Below are 27,106 nucleotides of genomic sequence, written 5' to 3' on the forward strand. Positions count from 1 at the left end.
AGAAGCCAGGCACCACTGGAGCGGTGTTACTAGCTGCAGGGCTCTCTTTCTTTAGTCCAGGCTCCTTTCTAAGGCTATAAAAAAAGTCCTTGGTTCACAGCACAGCTCTTCTAATGCACAGTAAAAACATGAATGGGTATCTGACTTCTTGCCCTATGCTCTTGGAGGACAAAGACATCTCTAGGTCCCCCACGCCCCCATAAGCACCTTGCCTAGTGACTCATCTGCAATGAGCCTTCCACATCCCCTGAGGGATGGAATGAAGGAAAAGTAGCAGTGCCTTCCATGTCTCAACTGGGACACATCTCTGAGACATCTTAGGCCTGCTGCCTGGGTCATTCACCTGGAGCTCATCCCTATGATGCTTTAGGCCTGATGGCTGAACGGTTTGCCATCACATTCTTCCCTATGTAGAAGCACCAAGGAGAAAATGTAAACAATGGAAAAAATCTGGGTCTATAACATCCATCTACACTAATGCATCTACAGTCAACTCCTTAGTATTAGATGTTTATGGCCCAATAGGCAACTTTTAACTTATTTAGGTATCTTTGTCATTCTTGTTGGGAAGGGACGGTTTAGAAGAGAAAAGCTAATTCAATGTGACAAAAATTCCAGTGTGCCCAGTGCCCAAACGATCTTTCTAAAACAAGTGTGCACCATACCTCCCGTCTACAAATAGGCAATCCGTACTTCTGCAAGTATTATGGCTTTTTGTCTCCTTCATCCTACATCATACATGCTACAGTATGTCCACTGTCAGGATGAAAATGCAGAGGGGCCATGGCCTCACCAGCTGTCAGCTAGGGAGCCCCACTGAGTCACGAACCCTTTTGGAATCCACAGCCACAACACCTGTGACCTGGTTTTCAGCAACAACCACTCAAGTTTGTCAGAGTCTTCATGTTTCTTTCATCATGTCATTTCTTTTTACACCTGACCATGGCAGCATGACATTCCTGTTACATCTGAATGTCCTATGTTAACACTCTTGATGATTGGATCTTAGAAGCAGAGCACATATATGCAGAGATAAGTAAACAGAGATTCCACTCACACTCTTTGGACATGCCCACTTCAAAGCACTTCTGCAGGCGGCAGTACTGGCATCGATTCCTAGTGACCTTGTTAATAACGCAGTTCTTATCTCGATGGCAAGTGTAGATCATGTTCTTCTGAATACTTCGGCGGAAAAAGCCCTGCAAGCAAGAAGATGAGCAGATAAACAGAGAGCCTCACAAGAAACCAGAACCCACCTTGGGATGCACCTTGAGCTCAGTCTGCTGATAGAGGAATGGCTGCAAAAACTGAACTTAAAACCCCAAACCCCAGGTCTAGAGAAACAGTTCAGTGGCTACGAGCACTTTTGTTCTTACAGAGGATACAGGTTCTGTTCCCAGCACTCACACTGGGCAGCTCACAACTGCCTATAGGGGGCTGGGACATGTTCTTCTCACCTCCTTAGCCCCAAAGACTCTTCTAGTCAAAACTACAGATGGCTGCTAGTGTCTCACTAAAATGAATATCAAGTCGATTTGCTTGGAAAACATCAGACAGAGCTGGAACCCATGCTAGATTAAAGTACCTACCTACCTACCTACCTACCTACCTACCTACCTACCTACCTACCTATCTACATTTCTCTCATGTCATCCTTTGAGTCAGCTTTGCATTTAGTCTCCTCATTAATAAATTAAGTAAAATTTTTATTTGACTTTATTTACGTATGTGTGCAGAGTGTGTTGCTATTGTTTTTAACTTCCTGAGAATGCTTTGATAAACTCAGCAACATATCCTGAAACTGTGTGGAACACTCATGGAATGGGCAAAGTTTAGGCTCAAAAGTAGGGGCCTCATATCCTCTCTGTCCCCTCAGTTACTATCAGACAGCTCTGAAGCCATGGTTAATGGAATGCTGCTTGTTCAAATCAACATGAGGGCATAGCAGGTGATAAATGCCCTTCTGCTATCTTCACTCTCTTCTTATTGCCTGACAGAGAGCTGCCGCCCTGAGTATTAAAAACATGGGGCTCTACCTGACCAGTTGCAGTGGGATTTACAACCACTCCACAAACCATTTTCCCAAGGGCAGGAAATACACTGAAGAGTCTTCTTGTGTGGGCACAACCTTGCCTGCAGTTGATTACCCACAGCAGAAGCCTAACTAATACCCACGAATGCTCACCGACTGTGAGCCAAGAACGCTTATGGAGTGCCTGTTGTTCATGATTTTCACACAGGTGCCCTAGGATTTGAAAAGTCTAAATAAACATATTGTTACTGGCATGGTTTTACTGTAAGGACCTGGAAATCTGGTTTAAGACTACTGAGCTGTCAGTTGCCCCTACACACACATTATTTTAAGAAAACATGGTTTATTTTTCTACCTTTGGTGTTGTAAGAATGATCAGAATCTAAAACAACAGGTCATCAGTATCCTGGAACCTGAGAAGTGTGTGCTTTCTGTGGTAAGACACCTTTCTCAGAATACTACATGGCGCCCCTGGTTCTCAGAGGTACTAACTCGACATTTCAAAAAATCATTACTCTTTGACCGAGAAGAACACGGTGGAGGCAATAGTCTTTGTGTGGGTGTGAGGAACAAAAGAGGTGAGAACCACAGGTGCTGTTTTTTAATTTATTAAAACCCAAATATTCAGTTCAGCAATTTTTAGTGACTAGGGAGCAGAGAAAAAGAACACCATAATATTCAAGGGAAATAAGAGAGAACTGGGGAACTTTATCCATCACTAATTACCCATCAGCATGGCTCAGAAACAATGACCGAAACCAAATAGGACTTCTTAGCTTTCCAGATCAGACTTTGGCTGCGTGTCAGCAGGTCTCAGTTTCAGGAAATCATTCCCAGCATGGCAGAACCCTCGTTGACTATGATACATGCTGGGAGGTATTTTGATCTTTGTGTTGGGTAAACAGAGACTGTCTGTGATTCATACAGTTTTGTGTCACCCACAACTTTGCCTTCCTTCTCTGCCTGCCATTCTACATAAACCTCACTCTTGCTAGAGACCTCAGCTTCAAGGACTGTGTGTGGATGAGGAGAGGCACAGAGCCCCAGGCCAATGACGATTTAGTGTTTTTTTGTTTGTTTGTTTTTTGCTTTTGTTTTTATAGGATGTTTTAACATCAAGATGGAATTGTTTTTATCTCTGGCTTGCTTGGGAAGCCAGCACCATAACCAATGAGCCAATGCTCACATGGACTCTCATGTCCCGTTGATAGTAAGTTTATGGAAGGTGTGGAACCTTGGGCTGCCCGATTCCTTGCTGAGACAGAATATGAGTGAATACCGAGGGCATATCAGCATTCCATGAGGGTTTTCTCTTTTGAGAAATTCTGAGGGAACTCATGTTTCTTGTGACTTAGAGCCACATATATGTCTGACTCAAAATCAAAGGCCTCATATGATTGGCCTTAGGTATTAAAAATGGGCTTTAGAAGTTCACTTATAATATTTCTTGAAGCAAGTTGATAGTAAACACCTGTAGGGCAAAGACTAAAAGGCTGACTAGGAGAAGATGAAGAGCTGCTTGCATTGGGAAAAAGGCAGGAGAGGGCAGACCCAGCAGAGCAGATGCCCTGTCCTGGGAGTCAAGACCCTGCCAGTAGTCTCCTCACTGTCGCTGGGATGTAAGCTGGTCACAACTTTGTACAGCTGAGCTCTCAGCTCCTCAGTCAGGAACTGGAGGACACATTGATGACTACCTGGTCTTCTCCAGCTGCCCATCCTAGGTTACATATGCAACACTTTACCAGACAGTGAAAACTAAGATGGCCAAGAAAGTGGTAGTGTCAGAAGACCACGGAGAAAGACATCTTCCACCAGAATGAGCAGGAGTGCGAGTTTTCTGTACTAGCTAGAAGCTTAAAGGACAGCAAGGACTCCAGTGGCATTTATGGTCATCTCAGAGTCATTACATGGCCTCTAGGGAAAGCCTTTAGGTGAATATCTATGGCAGCCTTGAAGTTGAGACCCTTTTGTAGTGACCCAGGGCTAGTGGCTGAGACTTTAGGATGCTGTTTTTTGACCCTAAGTCTCATACTTCTAACCTTACTTCACCCAGATATCCCCGGGAGCTACCATGACTGCCTCATCAACAAAGCCTTTTGTAACTGAGATACACAAAGATGCTAAGATGCTTCTTCTCTTAGCAGCTTTGGTATTCCTTCTTGTGAGCTTCACTCATTCAAGGAAAGTTGAAGTACTGAGCAACAGTACTGTCTGCTTTCAAGGTCACATGGATAACATGAGGGATGGCCAGATGGTGGGCATGGTCATAGCCTACAGAGTCCAAAGACATGATGAATTTTTCCCATTATGGGGCTTCAGGACCACCATCCTTTCTGGTATCCATGTCTTTCTGCTATTGGCAAAAGACTGGCAGGGAGGCTGGCTTCTGCAGCAAACACACTGGTATCATCACAGTGTCCACTACAGCTTCCTGGAATGATGACAGGGGATTGGATGAGGTGAGAGAGAATGAAATGGCTATTCAACCCCTGGAAGGATAGTGTATGCTAGGGCTATGGCAGCATTTGACACATAGTAGATGTTCAATAAATACTTGTTGATTGAATGAATGCTGATGCTCGAGTTATAGCCAGAGCCTCTAGGATAGTCTTGGATTCATAAGATATCTGTTAACATTAAATGCATTTCTTAGCATGGCACTGTTTGAACTTAAGAAGGTGAATCACAATGTTTCTGTCAATGAAACAAGGAAGGAGTTGCTGACCAATGAGTGGCCATCAGCTTTATCAGTGGAGATTTCTGTTGGAGAACCCTGACTTGTGTGTGTCAACTGACTGGTGTCAACTATGATTCTGTCGGTCTCTCCCACTTTTTAAATCAATTATGACTTCTGTTGAGTGTTTAACACTTTTAGTGGATAATTACAGCTTCTATTGATTAACCATGATTTTACTGCCTGTGGATTCTCTAGTCTGGATAGCCAAAGCTCGCAACACTAAGAGCAATTATTCCCGCATCAAGAAGGCATACCAGCATTTTCAACAAAACTCTAGTATTTTCTTTCTGTGAAGTTCTCAACTGTTCTTACGTTATACCTATTAAATCTTGCCAGGGTCTCTACCTATAGAGGAGAAAACCAGGGATTCATGTTATTCACTCCTTTATTAACCACAATGGGAGCACTCACATCTGGCTCAGCCTACTTTTGTCTCGCCTGGGGAATATGAAAGACTATTGTTGTGACTCACGCCCTATTATCATCAGTGAAGAAACTATCTTAAAACGAGTGATACTCAAATATCCTCCTGTACCTAAATACCTAAACTCCCAACTTCCCTCAGTAGAGTAATAACTTGAACCTGCTTGTTCATAAAGTACACAGAAAGAAGTGGTCTGGCTCTCTCCCACCATATTTTGTCATGAAACTAAGTTGGGCCACCTTCTCTCCTCTAACACTTCCAAATCACCGCCCTAGAGCCTTCCAATTAACCGGCCTTGTCTGGTTTTGTAGCTTCTGGATAGTGTCATGTGTAATAGTAACAGCACTCATTATCTTCCACAGAGGCTGAAATTTTAATTGAGAGACTAGTGTACAGTTGTGAGCTAGGTTTTTATTCAGGCCTATGTGGATTTTAATTCTGAGCCCAACACTAAGCTGCCTCTGTGGCCTTGTACTAGGCCTCAGTTCCCTCATTTATAAGAAAGACTGGGCATGGTCCTACCCGCTTGGGTGGGTAAGCATCAGCCACAACACGGTGCTTGACAAGGAACAAGAGCTTGGCGCATAGTCATTCTCTTTATTAGAAAAACCTGGTTCCTTAAAGGCCTTATAGGAAAATTCCCACACACATGATTAAAATAATGATTCTCTAATTAGAAAGAACAGTGCTGCCAGTTTCTGCATTCTTCTGGGCCAAGACCCCCACCCCCAACCCAGTTCTATGAGGGTGTGCTCACTCATCTACTCCTTGATTCCTAACTTAATGTCAACTGGCTTGTGTGGATGGCAAGGCTTTGTCATGGTGTCACCAGTCTGAGCTGTGTGTTGAATATAAGATGTTTTCTGTGCATTTGTATATTTAAATACTTGGCCCCTATTTGGTGATGTTATTTGCAAGGGTTCTGGAACCTTTGGTTAGTGGAGCCTTGGTGAAAGAAGCATGTCTCTGGGGCAGGCTTGAGATTTTACAGCCTGGCCCCACGTGGTCTTCTTTGCATGCTTTTTTAGCATACATGCAGTGTGACCAGCATCCTGCTTCTGCTGCCATGGCTTCCCTGCCTGTAGCCAGGTCTTCCCCACCAAATCCCTCTGGAGCTATATACCATTAACAAACCCTTCCTTCCTTATTTTTGTCTGTCATAGTAAGAGAAAAGAAACTAACACAGTCTATGAGAAATTACATCAAGGAAGCTCTGCTAACGATGCCACAGAGCAGTGTGGTCAGAACACTACACTTGACCTCAGCTAAAAGACAGACAAGCAATGTGGGAAGAACTTTATAGAAAAAAGCCGTGGAAAAGATTGGTGTGGTATTTAGCACATAGTAGGCTGTAATAAAATCCTCATTGAGTAAATGAAAGCCACAGGAGTTCAAATGAGTTAGAGGAGACTCATCATTGGTGCCGGGCTCTAGGGAAAGGGTAGAATGTGAGCAGCAGCTGTTTCTCTCCAAGACTCTGGGTGAGCAGCACTGGGTGATGCACAGGGTGAATGATGGGAGTGCATAGCAGACAGCAAGAAAAGGGACAGTGTTCAGACTTCAAAAGGTTTTGAAGGAATGTCAAGTACAGACTAGGGAGACACTGTACTCTTCTGTGCAAACTAGGCCAGGGTGAGAATTATGTCTGGCTAAAACTGCAGAGGGAGTTGGGAGTTCTTGACCAAACAGTGACATTACTATTATTATTATTATTATTATTATTATTATTATTATTATTATTATTATTATTATTATAGCTGTTGGGAACTGGGCACCATTACAAGCATAGCTGAGCTGCCCTTTGCTAGGCAAGAGCATAGCCCAGAAATCCTTACTCTGAGATAGAGTTACCATCACCCCCTTCAGTTTAATTATTACACACAGCTACTTGTGAGGAGTTATGCTGTGCTATTCTGACAGTGGGCTGTGTCTAACTTTACAGCTGTCTTATCAGGCTTAGATGTGTAGCATATATTACAGTGGTTTAAGGTTAGGCACTAAGTAAAAACTTTATTTTTCAGAAAAGCATTTTGGCATCATCTTTGGTCACAAAAATCACTGGGTCAGGAGAATGTCACTCAAAAAGCAGTGCGGGACACTGTGTGATTAGTTTCAGTTGTTAATTCAATACACCCTAGACTGTCCTGGGAAGAGAGTCTTGATGAGGGATTGTCTAGATCAGGCATGTCTATAGGGGGTTGTCTTGATTGATAACTGATGTGGGAAGACTCAGGGCACTGTGGGTGACACCATTCCCTACCAAGAAGTCCTGAACTAAGTATTGAGAATGTGCTGAGCCCTAAATATACATGCAATCATTTCCCTGTTCTTGAGGGGTGTGATACGTCTAGCTGTTCCTACTTCCCTGAAATGATGAACTGTAACTTGAAAATGATGGTGGAAATAAAGCCTGTATCTCTTAAGTTCTTTTTTTGATATCATATGTTATCACAGCAACAGAAATGGGATAGAACAAACCACATGAGTGAGCTGAGCAGTGGCAGACTTAATTTCTGTACCATGTGACGTTCAAAGGGAAAGAGATCCAGGAACCTCATGTGCTTTATTTCACCATTAAAAGGAAAATATTCCAGGTCTATCTCAATCCAAAAGTAGTCGTGTGACCACCCAGGTCATAGGCTGCTAAGGACCGCAGGCAACAGTTCATATTCCCAGACCTGCCACCAGCAGAGCAGGGGGTTGGGGCGCCGTGGAATAATCCTCTGGCCACTCTGGGAAGCAAGGTTGCAAGACCAGGAAACATGTTGCCTTAAACAAACAGCAACACCCTCAGTGGCTGGAAGCCCATTCGTGACAGCATCTGTGAAGTTTTTCTTTGCAGGCTTGGGGCGGGCAGACAAGCGAAGACCCTGTCCACCCTGCAGAAAAGACAATGGGTAAGAGGGAGGGAAAGAGAGGAAACACAGTGACTGCCCTGATGATGGAAGGCTTCCTTCTGAGGTGGTGGGCACGGACCTAAGGCAAAGAAAAACACCAAGCTAGGCAGCTGGTGTTAGGTTGGAGCTGCCTGTTGCCTGGAAGCCCCAGGGGGAGGGGCTGAAGAGTGTCTGTTTGTTTTGTTTTTAAATAAGTAAATAGTTCCCTACCAGGACTTGGTCCCAGGATGGAAATTCAGTAAACAAAAATGAACATCGATATAAGGTGAATACAAAGGCTCTATGGCCAACTCAGACAGAACACTGCTTCTACATGTAGACCGATCTTTCTGGAAGACCACGTAACAGCATTTTCCTGGGCTCTGTCAGGTGAGGGCCCCCTGAGAGATCAACTTCCCTTAGACCTAGTTAATCCCCAGTTAATTAAAATTGCCTTTGACTGGCTAGGAGAGGTGGCCTCTGCTCTGTTTTCTGTCAAGGACCACACTTACAGATTCTGAGCATCCCAAGAAGGGCACAGAGCTAATGCCTAGGCTAACAGTGAAATTTACTATAGTGCAACAGGACCCTGTGAAGAAAGGCTGCTGGGTAATTCATACAAAACAATCAAACAACAAAACAAGACAAATAAACAAAAAACTATGGTCAGAAGAAATGATCCACTTGGATCAAATATTTTAATTTAGGTGAAAAAAAATTTTTTTCTCACAAAATATGACATTGAGTGAAATAATGGTTATAAATGATGAAGCCTCATGAAAGCTTAGTTATCACAATCCTGTTCTAGTAGACAGGTAGTAATCTTCTAAATTTGGGACTAGTCAATAACCCCAGCCTGCTAATTAAAATAGCCCTTTTAATGGATGAATTGTGAACATGTGGTCTCACAGGGCCCACACAGTTTCATGATACAGAATGTCTTTAGAGAGACAAGCATTTCCAGGATAGTCTGGGCCTTTCTCTTTTCTGAGCTCATGGGGTCTGAGAGTGTTCAGGTTCTTCTTCTTGTCCTTATGGTTGTTGAGTGGCCATGAATCAGACAGAATTAAGTAGTCCCCACAGTCATTGACTCCTCTAGACTCCCTTGAGATCCTTCTGAGAAATCTCACTGCCTCAGCAAAAGCCAGAAAGGCAAAGCTTGGAGAGGTTGTTTGATATTTGACTATGGTCTTTACTTCCTGCCTAGGGGACTCTGGGAGGCCGGGGCAGGGGGAGGAGCAGGCACACTAAGAACTTTTCCATAGTTGCATAAAATTTTCTTGCCAAGACTGGAATCATGAGGTGAAACTCCAGCAGGACTCAGAAGCTTAACGGGTGACCTCTGGGTGTTGCTGACCATACTGGAGACTCACCCAAATTCAGAACAATCTAGAAGAAAGTCAAGAAAACAGGCTCGGGACAGGAAATGGATTATCCCAAGATCTCTAGTGCAGTAAGATACATACATAAAGATGACACCTGGGAGCACATTCATTGTATCTTGAGAGTTTTAAGATGCAGAAGAAAATCAATAGCCCTGAGGGCAAACTAGCTTCTAAAATACAAAGAAATTCACTGGGCTCCTAGAGCATTCTTTAGCTCGAAACCATTTCCTTTAAACCAATCAAAGACATCTGCTTTCTAGATTACGTGGGTCGGTTCTTTGGTGCCTGTCCACAGTATATCCCACAGTTACCAGTTTACTGTTAGGGTTATACTAGATAGAACAGGGCAAGAAGCAGACGAGTTTGAAGCTTTTAACTTCTCAGTTATTTTATGGAGAAAATGTACCAGAATAGCTCCTTAGCTAAAGTCCAGGAGTAAGTGGCCCCTGTTGCTCGGAGCAATGGTCATAAAGATCATCTGCACTTAAATTACAGATTCCTATCTGGACTGGGAAAGAGGGGAAGAATGTCAGCAGAAGGAAACAGAGTCAAAATGCACTCCAATACACTCCAAAACACTTTGCCAAAGAGCTTGAATCTTAAAGTTTGTAAATCTGGTGTGCAGTATTCACCATGGACACAGGCAGGACTCAGCTCTGTCATAACCTTCTCGATGATACTGAACATTGCCATGGCAACCACACACAGCATGTAATTCAAAGCCCTTTCACAGATACCAATAATTATGATGGATCTACAAATGTTTTAGGGCATTAAAGACCTAAATTGGTAGGAAAAAAATGACTATCCACAATTTGATGGGCCTTTTCCTCTCATCTCAAGTGGGTTGAATTTTCAAGGCCAGTTTGGAGTCCTCCTGGTAGAATTGTTCACAATGACTTTATACATGGTTCCGTGCTAAAGCTGAAGAGGAAAGGAAAAAAAGTCCGCGTGGTGTAAAGGCCAGAAAAGGGAGGCAACTCTGACATGCACATTTGTGCCTTCAAAAACCCAGCAAGTGGAAAATAACAGGGGGAGAGACCTCAGCTTGCTGCAGCAGATACTGCTCTGAGGGAGCCGAGGGATTGAAGTCTCATCACAGTTATCTAGAATATATTGCCTGAGACCAAGCTTCCAAAATAGAACCCGTCCTTGTGTGAAAAAGCTAGGTTGACACCAGTGGCTTTGGGCAGTGACACTTCTCACCCAGGACATTCTCTCTACACTACATCTTTGTGCTCTGTGGACTCCACAGTCAAAGTCCTTCTCCTTATGCATGCTCATGTTCCAGGAGAGAGGAGAGGCAGACCCTCAGGAATCCATGATCTTGTTTGTAGCCATCAACACAACCTATTAGAAATTTTACAACAGGATTCTGCCCTGTGTATCCTGTAGATGGTTCACCTTGGCAGGAAGGGCTGTATCGCACTCTCTTTGGGGAGAGAGCAGTGGGAACTCTAACATTATCATAGGAAGGGCAAGACCAGCAAAAACCTAAACCCAATGAATGAATAGACACCAAAATTATTTTCTTCTTTTTTTAAATTAAGTTTTTAGGCTAGCGCAGAAAGCCACGTGTCTCATTATGGCAGCTTCACATAGCTGTGTCATTATACCTTGTCCTTGATTGGCCCCCCTCCCCCACTTCCTTCCCCAGAACATTCTTCGAATAAGAAAGGGAAGTGATATTTCCAGCAGCAAGGCTCCGATATCATAAATTTAGATAGAAATGCTAATTTAGTGATTTATTCCAACTCCCCTTCTCTCTCATCAAATTAGCAAGGAGATGGGCTGGAATTTCACCCACAGGCTCCCCTTTCTTGATCTTTAACATTAAAGTAGCTACATTATATCAGCACGAGGCCAAGATTTGAGATCAAATAGGTCCCCAATGCAAAGGTAAAGTTCTTTTAAACACCATGAACTTGCCTGCAATTAGCACACTAGAGTCTCCACCAGAGCACCTGCTTGGGAAAAATACACTCTTGCAGCTACTGTTGTTTCTAAGACTTTCGATTTACATGTATGAATCCCACTTTAGTGAGAGAAAATTTAGCAGAATACACAGAATTAATTTTTAAGTCTGTTTTTCTGCTCTCTGTTCTGTCCAATTCTTGCTGATACAGAGCGCCTGCCTCTCACCACACCAGAGGCCATGGGCGGTGAAAAAGGCACCTGCCCGTGACTCAGACTGCTCTCCAGCTTTCAATTAAAGGCCACCTAATGGATGTAGGGGGAGCTGTTTTATTTTCCCTGACAGAGCCCTTATTTTTAAACGCTCAGCTTCATTTTCAAAAATTGCTGCCTTTAGACAGGAGGAGCATCTATCTTTTGCGAAAAGCTGCACATTCCTCCATTGCCCACATCAAAACTGCATTCCCTCTGCAGTCTGGCTGCAGAGAGCTTCCTGTGGTCCAGGGAGGGCTTATTAAAAGATGGTAATCCCTGGTGTCAAAGCTTCTCTAAAGAGGCTGTGTCCCTGGTCCTGGGTAGGAAAGCTCACCTGGAGTTTGGGGGATCTCGCCCTAGTTTTTCTCTCTAGAGATAATGGGTCCAGGGAACGATGTTCATCCTCCTAATGGCTTCCAGAAGGCCAAAGGAGATAACATGGAAGGGTGTGTTTCTTTTGAATACTGGATCCAAACACACCAGGGTATTTGAACCATATGTCTATTGTGGCGTTTGTGGATTATTTTCCTTACATCAAACAAGACCAAACATTTCTTTGGACGGGATTGGCCCTTTTCCTTGGAACACACACAATTTCAGCAAGGATATTTCTATCCAGTTTTCTCCAATGGGTAATTAGGAGATGTTCACAGGCAGGTGCAGGAAAAAAGAGCTAGGCCCCATAAATCACAAATGAACTCTATGAACCAGAAAAGGGCCATGCAGTCTTCTGAACACAGCTTAGCCGAGCAGCACAAGTCTGTGTCCAGACTTGAGGGGCTTGGAGGGAGTGATTCTCTCTGCCGGTGGGAGTTGTGCAGGTGGACAGATCCCTGAAGGTCTGGCAAGTGCTCCCTCCAGAGAGGAAAGCAGGTACTCTGAGTTGCCCTTGTTCTGCTCTGGGGGCCCTATAAGAGGGGCCCTTGCATCTCATCTCAATTGCTGTTTGTTTTCAATATCCCCTGAGAATAATGTGATAAGGTCAAGAGACGGCTTCTGGACACCTAAACAGGACTGCCCAGACACCCTGGCCAGCATCACAGATCTTGTGACAGTGTCAAGGAGTCACATCAAAGGTAGGTTTCTACCTTTCTAGGAAAAAGGAACCACATGCAAGAGTCCTTCTGAAGGAGCCTTGAACTAATTTGTAATTTTAAATTTCAAAATGACTTTTATGAGCTTGCTTGCTCAAAGCATTCCCTTTAATTTTTAATTTTTATCTGCAGAGTGCTCCACAAAATGCCCTGATGTGGATTCTCTCCACCCATCTTGTTATCTTAATGGGGGAAGGGAGGAAGATCCTGCTGGTCATTCCACCTTAGGTGTTCTCATTTACAGACTGAAAAAGAGAGCAGATATAAATTATTTACAGCCTATTGTATCTTGTGTATTCTGCGTTCATTCACAACTGGCAAGGGGTGCAGACCATTTTCACTTTTAATTGTGTTGGTAACTTGTCTGTTTTCTTGAAAGTGGAAATGGAGGAGGCTGAGGCAGGAAGAGCTGGAATAAGCCATTTAGGGGAAGGAACTGCAATACACCTTTAGGAAGAAGCCCAGAGCTGCTATGTATGCATGCCATGAAGCTGCCATTGCATCTGCCTGGGTAAGAGCAAGACAGCCTGTCTCCTTACAGAAGAAGATGTAAACCTGGCAGGAAGGCTTCCAGCTGCAATCTGTTACTCAGATGTCAGGAGCAGGAGAAGTGCCATGAGTTCCAGGCCCTACTAGCTCAACAAATGACACGATACTCTCCATTCCATCCTGGCACAAAAGAGCAACTGGGTGTGAACAAGAAGCCCTCACCCAGAATCCCCCCTCCACTTCCTTCCAGAACTCAGTCATGTCACAGAGCAATAATCAGAGGTGAATCATGGGTGGGTGTGCCTGACCAGGTGGAAAACAATTTAGAGCAATTGAATGTGTGTGTGTGTGTGTGTGTGTGTGTGTGTGTGTGTATGAATGTATGTATATACATACACATTTATAATATAGCCACACATATATAATAACACACACACACATAATACAATTCCTGACCTGTATAAGACACCTAATGAAACAGGGCCAATTATAGAACCCAGGATTCACAACTGGGAACTCAGGATTTAGTGAAGTTTCTTCTCCACTGTAAACTTGTAAGACTGTTACCAAGAAAGGCTCATGTGCACTGGATGTGTCTGTGGGCGGCCCCAAAGCACTGACTTCACTGTTGCTGAATTTGAAGTGAGTCTTCAGAATCCAGCAACCCAGGAGTTTTCACAGGTGAGCTTCTGATGAGCGACAAGCAGGCCCAGGTGATGCCCAGGCAGTGGTCTGCATGCCACAAGCAGGCCCAGATGATGCCCAGGCAGTGGTCTGCATACCATTTGGTATATAGAATGTTTTCCCCAGATCAGATCCAGGACCGCACTTGGCTCCATAGATATTTGCCCATGGAGCTTGCTGCCTAAGCCCATCTGCCCATCTGCCGTCCAGCAGCTCAGGGGTGAAAGCACTCAACGGGCTACCCTCTGCCATCGAACCACTGTACAAAGTGCTCAGCTACTCTCTCAGTTCCAGCCTGAACCCTTCACACTACCTTCTAGGACCACTGTTTGAGATCTCCGAACGTCTGAATGGGAGGAACATCATCTCTATACAACTCTGTGGGGGCTTGTCAGTCAGGTAAGCAAGGAGCTGTAGAGAGTAAGAAATGTCCCAAATCCTAGAGACTTTGTCTTGAGTCAAAACCCAGCCAACCGACATTGATAAGAGGACACAAAAAGAAGCTACATCTTATGTGATATTTATGAGTTTCATTTCCACTCTGTCAAATGTAATTTGTGGCAGCCCACTTCAGAGAAAGCCAGCACCAGCCATTGTGTCCTCTTTCCTTCTGAAATCCACCTCCCAGCTAGCGTGAGCATGAGCCTACTGAACCAGCTATTGCTTTCTGCCTCGGACAGCCTCATGTCACCTCAAGCCACCAAGTGCAGGAGGGAAGCCACAGCAAGGGATTTTTCTGCCTGTGTCCTGAAGGGAATGAAGGCAAGGGAGGGGATGTTGGTTTCCTTATGATCTGGTTTCTTCAATAAAAGGGAAAAATAAATGGAAATGAAAAGTATACAATTAAAAAAATTACATTTCGCTTCCTTTTGCTAATGCCCCTAAGATGATTGTTTTGGGCTTGGCAGGGACTCCAGATGGGTTGCATAATGAACATAATTTAATATGTACGACCTGGAGTTCACAGAAACACATTTTTTCCCAGTCAGATAGAAGCAGGTTGCCTCCCGTTTTTGAATGTAGAACACCAGTTTTTGAATGTAGATACACCTGCTGCTGTATCTCTTTTCTAATAGAGCATTGGCCTTTATTCCTAACGTCAGTGTGGCCAGACCTCAAGCCATCAGACCTAGAAGCTGTCATTGTCCATGACGGGCTGGCACCACCGCATGCTCCCCAAAAGGCAAAAGACCACTAACTGCTCAGCCTGCTTTTCCTCCTGGGTCTCAGGATTTATGCCACCAATTAAAGCCATAACACGTGCCCCAGGTTGACCTCCTAGGAGCAAGAATTAATTAAGCACAGTATTTCTTAGTAAGGAATGACATCTCCCCAAATGGGCTAGCAAAGGGAGCATGCTGCTGACATGATTGTTACATGAGATCCTAATTACGGACGCAAGCGGAATATTGCATGGACATGGCTTAGTTTATGCCTTTAATTTGACAATAAAAGAAAACAAGTTTTACTTTTATTTTTATTTTGGGGACAAAGAGGATGTTTGGCATATATATAATGGTAATATCATATCACTTCTTTTACTTATTAATAACACAAAAGAAGAAAGCTGGAACTCACATTCATCATTGTCCAGCTTTCGAAAACAAGAAGTTTGCTAGAAAAATTCTTACCCCAAGTTCTTATGGCTCCATAAATTATATAATTGAGGTGAAGACAAAGCCGAAATGGACTAGAGTTTCCATTTCATTCACTACACGATGACAGGTAGTCTAATCTGGGTCATGGCAGATTTCTTTTCTTTTAATTATAATCTCCTTCTTAAGTACTCACTCTGTGGTGAGAGAGCAGCCACATACAACATACATAGATGGGCAGGCATGCATGCCTCTGTATGTGTGTACATGTGTGTGTGTGTGTGTGTGTGTGTGTGTTTGTGTATGACAAAGAGAGATAGGGGTGTATGTGGGTGTTTCATGGAGACCAGAGGGTATTATATACTCTGAGATTACAGTAAAAGTTTCTTGTAGCCACCCAATGTGGGTGCTAGGAACCAATTTGTCATCCGCCAGAACAATATTACTCACTCTTAAGCACTGAGCCATCTCTCCAGCCTGGGAAACCCTTGTTTATACTTAAGTGTGAGTTGAAGTTAACTTTTTAATGTATACCATACCTTAATATGATTTTAAGAATTTAAAATGTAAACAAAACAAACAAAACCAATAAAAATAACCCAACTTCTCCTTTGATTGTACAAAATGTGGTGAGAAGCAAGATCCATTCTGTATCCCTTGTCTGACAACCTAGTGTAAAACCTGAAAATGCAGATGACCTGCCCCTTGAGCGTACACACACACACACACACACACACACACACACATACACACATGCACACACACATACACACACACACATACAGACACACACACACACACACACACACACACACAAAATCGTCTGCAGCCTGATCTCCAAGTCTCTTGGTAGGATACAGGCAAACATAACACCGGTTTGTCTCCTCAGAGCTCTCAATCAGGAGTGAAAGAAGCCCTTAGCCTGGCTGAATTCTCATGGTCGTGGTGGGAAAGAGGCCTTGTCCTCCTATGCCTGTCTCATCCAGAAAACTTCCACTCTGAATTAGAAACCTCATCCTCTTTCCTTGAAGGAGTGAACATAGCCAGCTCCATCTGCAAATCCCTGCAGCCTACTTGCCAATTAATGTATTTAACTCTAAGGAGCAGGCTCATTTTAATTTAGCTCATCCATCAACAATGGAACATTTTGGTAGAAAATATTAGGATTTCCAAATAATTTTATAGCTCTGTAAATTGCCAACATACCATCTGCAATTGAATTAACATTTATAACCAAACTGAAATAATAAATAAAGCAAATTATGCTGCAAATATTCACAAGTGCCCACTACGCACTTGAGAGTGATAATTAGCATTTTATAATCACGCTTCATTTTCTTTATCCAACTCCCTGTCACATTAATGATAAAATATTTTAAACTGTGCTCTATCTGAGAGCCGCACAGTCTGTAGATTAGCCATTAACTAATGCAGAGAATAAGAAAAGAAAAAGGGCGCTGCTCATGTCCAGAGTTTGCCTCCGTCTTGGCCTTGCTTATTTCTGGGTTTTGGGTCCTAGTTTGCCTTCCAACCTTGACGTTCAGAAAGTTGTTTCTAGATTTATGTCTTCTAACCCTGCAGCTCTGTGGGGTTGCCCTGTATTCTCTTGTGAGCAGGGCCCTCACATAATAAATTCTGTTCAGATGAGACATTCCACTCTAGAGGGAAGCTTATTCAGACTTTGAAGTTTCTAAACGGATGCTTATTAAGACTCAGGAAGTAAGCCGGGCAGTGGTGGTGGCGCACGCCTTTAATCCCAGCACTTGGGAGGCAGAGGCAGGTGGATTTCTGAGTTCGAGGCCAGCCTGGTCTACAGAGTTCCAGGACAGCCAGGGATACACAGAGAAACCCTGTCTCAAAAAACCCAAAAAAAAAAAAACAAGCAAAAACAAACAAACAAACAAGACTCAGGAAGTAAACAAAACTTCCCAGGAAGTCCCTGAAAGCAGATTCACAAAGCTCCGCCCTCCCTAAGGTGATGTGAGCAGTAAGGACTAGACAGACTCTATCTGAAAGAGACTCAATGACCAGTTGAGCTGCTTTCATGTCATGTAGCATGCCTCACCACTCCAGGGTTGCTCTCCAGCACTGCTCTCTAGAGTTTGTGAATTGTTACTCATGGCTGACTGGTTTTCAGTGATGCAGCTGCCTTTGAGTCAGCTAGGCTTATAGAAGTGACCCCAATAAACTCACTGGTTCACCCTGCTGGAGCCTGGCCATATTGTTAATTTGGTCTGTCATCAGCTCCCTGCTTGGAGTGAGAAGACATTTGTTCATGTCTCACCCCAAAATGTCATACAACAAAGATGAAATTAAATAATATTTTAAGATGTATCATACTTGTGCTGGCTAGTTTTATGTCAACTTGAAACAACCTATAGTCATCTAAGAGGAGAAAGCTTCAATTGAAAAAAAAAATAACTCCAGAAAATCAGGCTGCAAGCAGGCAAGCCTGTGGGGCATTTTCTTCCCCCTGTTGAGGGGGGAGCAACCCATTGTGGTTAGGGACACCCATAGGCTGGTAGTCCTGGGTTCTATAGGAAAGCAGGCTTAGCAAGGCATGGAGAGCAAGCCAATAAGCAGCATCCTTCCATGGCCTCTGCATCAGCTTCTGCTTTCAGATTCCTGTCCTGACTTCCTTCAGTGATGGACTATGGTGTAAAAATGTAAGCCAAATAAATCCTTCCCTCCCCAAGTTGTTTTGGTCATGGTGCATCATTACAGCAACAGTAACCATAGGTAGGCTAATACTCTGAACGGGGCGCAGAAGTCGGTCATCTGATGTAACCCTATGGAATACACCCTATCCCCAAATGAGCCTCCCAGAAGCTTGCGCTTACCACACCTTGAAGCCTTTGATGAAAGCATGTATTTGCCTTCTACTTCAAAGAACAAGAAATTCAACTGCATAAATGAATGAGGGGTACACACGTATACACACACACACACACATACACACACACACACACAGAGAAACATATACTCACACAAGCACGTACCACCTAGTTTTTCCACCAGTGAGCAAATTTCCCATTATTTTCCTCCAAAAATAGTCTCTTAAAAAAAAAAATCTATCCCACCAGCTCTTGGGAAGCCAAGGCAGGAGGACCATGATCTAGGCTAACCTGAGCTATATGATAAGATTTTTCCACAAAAAGAAAAACAAAATAAAACGACCTTTCCCAAGCCTGGGCCCAAAATGCTTTGCTTCCTCACCACTTCCTTGTGCACTGAACATCTCACAGTTCTAGGCGGCTTTCTAATACAGGAGCAGCATCTGGCATGTGGTGTATAACCTGAGATATGCTGTCCGTGGGAATGCCTGCTTCCTTCTTGAGAAGTAAGCATGAAAAAATGTAATGCAAAAATAGCTTGATAGTTGAGCATTAACAGAGAGGCCCCTCCAATTCTTTTGTGAAAAATATGTTCTTCTAGTGACCAAAAATGATTAAGAGACAACTCAAGGAAAACTGCCGAGCTGTTGATGAAGAAAGTCCTGTAGAGTTTCAGAGGACAGGCTTCCAGTCTCAGCCTCTGTTCAGCTGCTTACCCACATCTAGATTTACTGAGCAGCTACTAGAAGAATGTAGAGAGGACTCGGTGGGTTGCTGTGTGTTCAGCTCACAGTACCCCCAGCTCTGGGAGTGAACGGGAAGTGTGGGAGGGCCTCTGGGGAGACAATCCAGTGGGTATGGGCTTGGATCTTGCAGCTAAGTAGTCTGGGTTCAAGTCCTACATCTGCAGGTTGCTGTGTCGTCTCTGATACATAGTCTTGACACCTTGTTTAAAAGTTTAGTTTCAGATAAAATAAAATTTAAAAGAATTTAAAATTCAGGACTAGTGTCTCTTTTTCCATAGTTATAAAGGTTATGTAAAAGAGCCTAAAATAGAACCTGGCACATGAAAATACTTAAAGAAGCAAAAACAAAACAAAACAAAACAAATCACCAACCTACTAGTTGCAATAAAAATCATTAGACAGAAGCGTCTACAAGGCAAAGGAACCTACAAGAGGCAAATGAAATGGGAACAAGGGCCAGGTGATGCCAGCTCCTTCAAGCCAGCTGGATGCGGCTGTGGAGAACAGAAACATGTCTGGAAAACACTGTGAGGAGATGAAATGGTATGCTCCTAGAACCTCCATCCACAAAGCCCTGGCTCCTCACCCAAGGCTGTTAACACCTGACCGAGGGAGCTGCCTGCTCAGCCCAGGGCTGCAGGATTCCCTTTCCAGGTTACCCATGGAGAACAGCGGCCATGCTACACTTCAGGGTCTTGCTGGCCCCCTTCAGTTCTGCCCACAGTTCTCATAGTGCTTTTGATTTCAGAGAAAACATTGCCGACTTTGACTCACATCCATTCACCTTCCCAGCATCTGCACAGAGACTGCAAAGTGCTAACTGCTGAGTGGAGTAACAGACTGAACTTTGGGCGGGCTCACACAGAGCTCGCTCAGTTTTTGGGCAAGCATCCAAATCTGGTCCAACTCTAAAAAGGTAGGAGACTTTGATAACAAAGAGATCGACTTGATGTCCTTTCCAAGTATTTTCTCATCTGTTTGCTGTATATGCCCAGTGACTGGGGTTTTGAAATGTTTGGAGAACCAGACAGCACCTGGGCAAAGTTATGAGTACCTAGAGAATTTGTTAGTGCTGGCCCCTTAGTTCCTTAAGGTAGCAGCTCTGCAATGGTGGTCCCTGGGTGTGTGGATGGGACTCAGTAGCAGAGCCCAGCATGCCCAGGGTTCTGCATTCCATCTCTAGCACTGTGTGAACAAACACCGTGCTTCTGAGAACTGTGTGGGGCACTGTTTAGGAAAGACACATCTCCTGAAGCCTTGGAAAGCAAGGCTCCCATATCCAGAACATCCTGTCTCACAAAATTGAGCCTGCATGAAGAAATGGAAAGCAAATATAACCAAGCTTTTGTGATGACTTTTCTTGGGTGATGGCTGTTAGAAGGTTCACTTAAGTTCATTCCCACCTAGATGGTCACACAGATTCCAGTAATGGATGCATGTGAGCCAGGAGAAGTCAAATCGCCCTGTTACTCCCACGAGGCTGTGATTTCAAAGCATCCTAGTGGAGGGGTAAGAACAGAGGAGAACTAATGTGATCATGGTGTTCATGCTCAGTGGTTAGCACTGAGGTGACATGGCACTCATGCTTAATGCTCAGCTGACACCCTTTGTAAAGAGATCTAACAGAGCCCATCAGATGGAAGCTGCATGAAATGTTTAGAGCGGGGTGTGAAGGATCCCAGGACCCCACAGCTCTACTGAAAGAAATGACAATTAAAGGCCACCAAAACCATCTCCATCATTCTGTGAATCTTCTGAAAGACCTATGAAATCCAAAACCTTAAAAAGTTCAGTTAAGAGCCCCGCTGCTCTTCTAGAGGTCCTGAGTTCAATCCCCAGCAACCACAAGGCGGCTTACAACCATCTGTGATGAGATCTAATCTCCTCTTCTGGTGTGTCTGAAGATATCTACAGTGTACTCATAAACATAAAGTAAATAAATAAAATCTTTTCTAGAAGGTTCAATGCTATGTGTATATAAGGACTTGAGCAAAATCCAGTACATTTAAAACACATACCTGGATTGGGGTAAAGTTTTTAAATAGGTAAAAGTTATTTAGCCCATCTAGGACTTGAAATTCAGAAAAGAGAAATGGTTTGTGTTCAGAGACAGCATAGGTTACATAACCCTATAAGCAACAAGGTTCATATTTTAGAGCAACAACAGAATTGCCTCTTGTTTTACAACCTGGCATGCCAGGGCAGAGTCAGAGAACATGGTCTCAGTGATGTTTCTCAAACCAATATATGGCATGTTTCTTTCTGCCCTTCCCCTTAACATGGTGTACTTCACAGAAATCCACAGCCAAGTTCAAAGAGGAAAAAACAAAAGAACACAGCATTTTAAACGCAGCCCCACCTTGTGAATGTGTGCAGAATTTGTGCCTGCTTTGGGTACCCTTCCTCTCTCACAGACAAATTCCAATCTGAAGCCATAGAAAGTTTGGGTTGAGGACATGGGGCTCACACCCTGCCAAGCACAGCAGGAAGGTGAGCAACACTCTGCATGGGGAACATTATGAAACACGGGGACCAGAGGATCTAGGTTAATCGAAGCAAAAATGTACTCAGCTGCTTAAAATCAACAAGTCAATTACGGTGTCACAGAGGTGGAAGCACATGGTTTCCCCCCAGCTTTCCCTCTATTGCTGCAGACATTGCGTACACCTTGAGTGCACTTCCATCTCTTTATTACCTGCCAGCCCTGATTCACTCTAGAGGTCAAATGCTCATGTACCACTTAATTCAGTGAGAATATAGGTGGGGTGGGTGCTGTTAGAAGCCAGAGCGAAGGCCACTCACATGACAGCCATCTATCTGCAGCTGGATCACTCTTTTCCAATAGCTGATTCTCTACAGAAGCCCCAGAGTAACAGACTCCAAGGTACCATGGGCTACTAGTGGGTACACATGAACTAATGGGGTCCTGCTCTCCATTTCCCTCTTGTTGCCTGAGATTCAGCCAGCCTGAAAATAAGCATGCAGTATGGACGCTTCACCAGTCATGTGGCATAGAATCCTTCCTTCTTATAAACCTGTAAGAGAGATTCCCTTCCCTGAACTCTGTTCACAGTTCCTCCCATGTGTCTGTTTATGTTCAGAGTTGATAACTCTGTTCATAGAAGTATGAAAGGAGAATTACTCATCTGCCTCGCTGTCCACTGAGTCCCTAATCTAAGACCTTTTGGGAAGTAGAGGGAATCCTCAGGATGCATCTGTTCTCACCTACATTTCCAGTGAAGCCATACATAACCCCTCTTGGTAAGCAAAGGCACATATTTATCTTACAATAGTTTTGTAATGATCAGCTATCCACTTTATTTGGCCTTGAATTTAGGAAAAATCCCAGTTTGTAGCAGGCTGGGGTTTCCTAAGTTAGCCACAATGAGCTTGCTCACACCAGAGACTTCATTAAACACATGCTGCATGACAGACTCAAGACCTTGAGCTACCGAGCACATCCACGACAAGCCTGTACAACTTGGCAAGAACGAGTTTCAAAATCAGTAAAAAGAAGGCTGGTGGGGTACTCAGTAAACAATGCTGGCCTAGTATGTGGGAGGGCCTGGATTCAATCTCACTACTGTGAAACCAAATTAAACAGACAAACAAAAGTGTCCCTGGTGTCACCCTAGTCTAAGGAGCCTCTGATCCTCACCTCCTGGACTTTCACTAGTGGCCCTCAGTGTCTCAGCCTCAGCCCCATAGACTCCCTGTAGTGTTTGTCCCTAGAGCTGCCATCTTGTAAGCAAGTCCATGCCACACTCATGAAGGTACTTGTTGGCCATTCTATTAGTAGCTCTAGATGAGAACCTTTTTCCACAGGAAGCATCAACTAGAACCAAATAAAAGCTCATTCGCATAATCTGAGATGTCAGATGACAAACTCTCTCGCCACTTGGTTCAGTAACAGCAGCTCAGGATACCATGAGGCAGAAACTGCCATCTCAGTTAGTGATGCACGCAGTCTAGAAGGGAAAGGATTGTCATACACACCTTCAGGATGGCAGTTTGTTACACAGCATTGGTAACTGAGATACTCTGGAGGACTTAAAAGTCTTTTAGTCATATACAATTTAACTTTGTGTGCCTATTTTCGGCGTAAGCCACAGAAAGGTATCTGTTTTACCCTCATTATAGAGTCATGAAAAGCAACTTGGAGCCTTGAAAAGCCTTTGCCTGCCTCTGGGAGCCCTCCTGTTATTTCCCTGGTGTCATGAGGAGTGGGGGAAGACTGAAGGTCAGTTCAACTTGGCCAGAAGAAGTGACCCAATAATCAGTAAGCTCAACTAACAGAAAAATTAAGCTATTGCCTTTGAAAACTATCAATAAGCTGTCTCATCAAGGGGCAAACTGAACCCAAATGCTGGTCATGGAGTATCCTCCCCAAACCCAGAGCAACGTGGCCATGGGTGGATGGAGGAGACCATGAGGTAGATCAAGTATTCAGAGAACTCTCCCTAAAACCAACACTGAATGGTAAGAACACCCACAAAAGTCATCAGTCGTCCTTTTTCCTTTCTCTTCTATTGGAACAGCTTGGCTGTTATTTGCCCCTTACTTAGCCTTTTGTTCTGTGTAACTCGGACCTTGGACAAATGTGCTGCAATCCGGATGGTTTCCCCCACCGCTTCTGCATAGTATCTATTACTGATTCATCCAGCAAACATATACTGACATGCCCTGCCAAGCTTTGCTGCAGATACTTAGAAAGTAGTGTGGATGACTGAGGCTAGGTAAATTCTAGTGTTCCAAGTACTGATACACTAGAGAAAGAGGGTGACTAAGGAGACAACAGAGTACTTAACAGTAAGTGCCACACCAGAAGTTCCATGTCAGGACCCCAGCCACATCAGGAAGAAGCCAGTACAGCACATCCATTCCATGAGAACTCCCCAACCAATCACGTGGACAAGCACAGCACACCTTGGAACTGGCTTCTCACACAAAGCCTGGGAGTGATGCTTCTCTTTAGATTCTTGAGCCTTTCCCCAGACAGGTGGAATAAATTATTGAAAGACAGATATGTTGCGATCATCATTTTAGATGTAACACAATGGATTCTCCTAATTTCATCTCATGAGCTATGCTCCAGGAACTAGTGAAGATGTTTACAGAGAAGAATGTTATCAAAAAGAACCCAGCAAGAGAAAACATCTCTAAGGGTTTTTTTAATGCATTTTTATTTTATGGGTATGGTATTTTACCCGCATGTATGTCTGTGAACCACTTGCATGAATAGTGTCAGAAGTGCCCAGAAGTGGACATTGGAACCTGCCGTATTGGGATTATAGACAGCTGTGAGCCACCATGTAGGTGGTAGGAATTGAATTCATATACTCTGGAAGCAGCCAGCACTCTTCCCTGCTGTCTGAACCAACTCTCCAGGCTCTCAAAGGTTTTATGTAGCACCTCCTAGAGTGTGAAGCAACAGCAAGAGGACACAGTGAGTGCAGCAGTACAGAGGGGGCATCCCCATGGCTCTCTGGTCATTTACCGTGGCAGCCTCCTTCTTTTTCATCTGGGCTATGTGGGACCTTGAAAATGGCTCCAGTTGATGAGCTGTAATAACAGTGTGCACAGCACTGGCTAGCAAGACCAAACAGTAAGCATCTCCCTCAATGCCAGGTACAATGGCTCTCACAATGCCAGACTGGTCCTTGAGGGAAGGTAACATGGAGGAGGCTCATGTCTACCCAAGGTGCAATGGAGTATAGGTGATGGCAAATAATGGCTGCTTCGAGACCCTGTGATTTTTCATTTCCTTGTTTTTGTAGTTTAAGTCTTGACACAAAAGGAGAGTGAGACCCTGAATGTAAAGGAAGAAAGCTGTAACTATGACAATAACCAATCATAGGCTCACTTCCAGCAGTATGCCACAAGTTCAACCAATCACAAGCTCACTATTGGCAGTAGGGCATGCCATAGCCACGACATTTAATCAATCAAAGGCATAGTTCTCTAAGCTGCTTTAGATCTTATTGGGTCTCATGCACAGGGCAGAGCCTTCTGAAGGGAAGAGAGAGTTGTCTCTGTCAGGGCTCAGAGTCAAGATAGCCACTTCCCTGGTGCCTGCTTCCCTGGTGGCTTGACGAGAAGGAAGCAACAGTAACAAAGATAAAAAGCTCCAAAATTCCTGTTAAATCATTTTTCATTTTTAGGAAAGGATTTTATTTATCCACAGTAGAAGCTTAGCTTTATTATTCAGTAAGCTACCAAAATGTTAATTACACTAGGATGCCTAACCATAATGGATTCCTAGTGTTTTTCGTAGTTAGCCATTTGTAACCTGTACTTAGCAGGGAATCAGCTCTTTGAAGGTCTCTAAGATTGCTCCCACAGTAAGCCTCCCATTTCCAATACGACAAGTAGTGGAGAATCAGGTCTGTGGCTCAAGATTACAACAGAAAAGACACAAGGAAGGAAGGAAGGACCTCCCCAGATATGAAAAGACAAAAACAAAATCAAAACTACAACGCCTAAACATTTCTTGTGTTTCTTAGATCGCCAGATTCCTGAGGTTCTGAGGATGCTCCAATGCCAAACGTGTTACATGTGGATATAAAGAGAGAAAGTAGTTTATATTTTAACCCAATCATATTCTGTGTGTTACATCATTGATTAATCTTGTGCAGATTGTGTGGCCCAACAAACTGGCTCACAGAGTTGGGACCAGTTGAGGGAGCACTGATTGTCGGGACACGCCTGTGGAATGTGAAAGTGTCAAGAGTGTCAAGGACCAGGACTTTCCTCCAGTGCTGCTGTGCTGAAACTGGTTCTTTGGGTTTCTGAGATGTTGTAGTAGTCAGAACAACAGCAATCAAAGCATTCCTTGGCACGGGGTTCACCCACTCTCTCCCAAGGTCTCCAGACACAGATCACCCAGGACCCTAGCAGACAGGAGACATGGAGAGGTCCAAACTGCAGCGCTCACTTCCCCTGGGTAGCAGAAGAGTCTATTGGGTTTGGCAACAGAGGCAGTGTCTATGTTGTGAGGGACTTTCCAGGCCCGTGTGAATGGGACTGTGGCATTGTAAACGTGGAAGGCTGCTGTTTTCAGATCTGAATACAAGAAGAAGAATCAACATCATTGATTGTAATTTCTCTACATTTTTTTTCCAACATGAAAATCCTTTCTGGAACCTAAGTCTTTTCCCAGTTGCTGACCCCCATCATGGCTCTCAGGTGGCATGACTCTGAGAAGTGAGTGTCCTTTCTCCAGTACAATTAAAAAAAAAAAAAAAAAAAAGCAGAGCTAAGAGGGTGACTGAAGATTTTGTGTCTATTAATTGGAAGATTTACATTTTTTTTTAAGAATAGGGTTTCCCTGTGTAACCCCAGGCTTTCAAACTCACTTTGTAGACCAGGCTGGCCTGGAACTCACAGAGACCTGCCTATGTCTGCCTCACCAGTGCTGGGATTAAGGATTCCACTATGCCCGACCATTTGCTCTTTGGAGCAAATTTATATCTTAAGTGAAGCATTGCAGGAAACCCTGCCATAATAGATGGACTGCTTTGGGGACCTGAGAACACAGGTTGAGATGTAGACTCAACTCTATGTTTTCTTGCGTCTGGACACCAGTGCAGCAACACCTTGGCAGATGGCCACCTTGCCTTTATTGACAGGGGTGATGACAAGCTTCACTAAAACCTTTTTACCTTGTACACCAATGCAGGCTGCATTTAAAATAATATATATATATATATTATATATATATATGTATATGCACCCAAACAAAATGCCTCAGGTGATAGTGCTGGCTAGACCTGGTGTAGAAGCCTGGGCAGGATGCTCCTAGCAGAGGAATGGAATCTTTTCAATGTGAATAAGGCTCTGATAGGACAGGCCTGCCAGGCCCTGGCTTTCCTCTTGGCCTTTGACAATGCTAGCATTGTGTACAAGAGAAGCACTCACATCATTAAGCCCCTCTCCAGGCTTGATCCAGGGGCAAGTTCTAGAGCTCACAGAATAGATGCTTCCCCATTCCAGAGTTGCTAATCCACAAAGCATATCCAGTCTTCTTCCTCGGGGGGGGGGG

At 43.9% G+C, this 27,106-nt stretch overlaps 1 protein-coding gene across 5 annotated transcripts in view; it reads right to left on the minus strand.

Annotated features, from left to right (window-relative positions):
- The window catches only part of Rarb (retinoic acid receptor beta), a 632,162-nt gene that overhangs the window by 69,240 nt on the left and 535,816 nt on the right, over positions 1–27,106 (minus strand). For all 5 annotated transcript variants that reach the window (XM_031361094.1, XM_031361095.1, XM_031361096.1 and 2 more), the window contains one exon: positions 1,058–1,199. In XM_031361094.1, the coding sequence (XP_031216954.1) occupies positions 1,058–1,199 (142 nt within the window). The remainder of the gene's footprint in view (positions 1–1,057; positions 1,200–27,106) is intronic.

This window comes from Mastomys coucha, unplaced genomic scaffold (genome assembly GCF_008632895.1).
Source record: "Mastomys coucha isolate ucsf_1 unplaced genomic scaffold, UCSF_Mcou_1 pScaffold9, whole genome shotgun sequence".
NCBI lineage: Eukaryota > Metazoa > Chordata > Mammalia > Rodentia > Muridae > Mastomys > Mastomys coucha.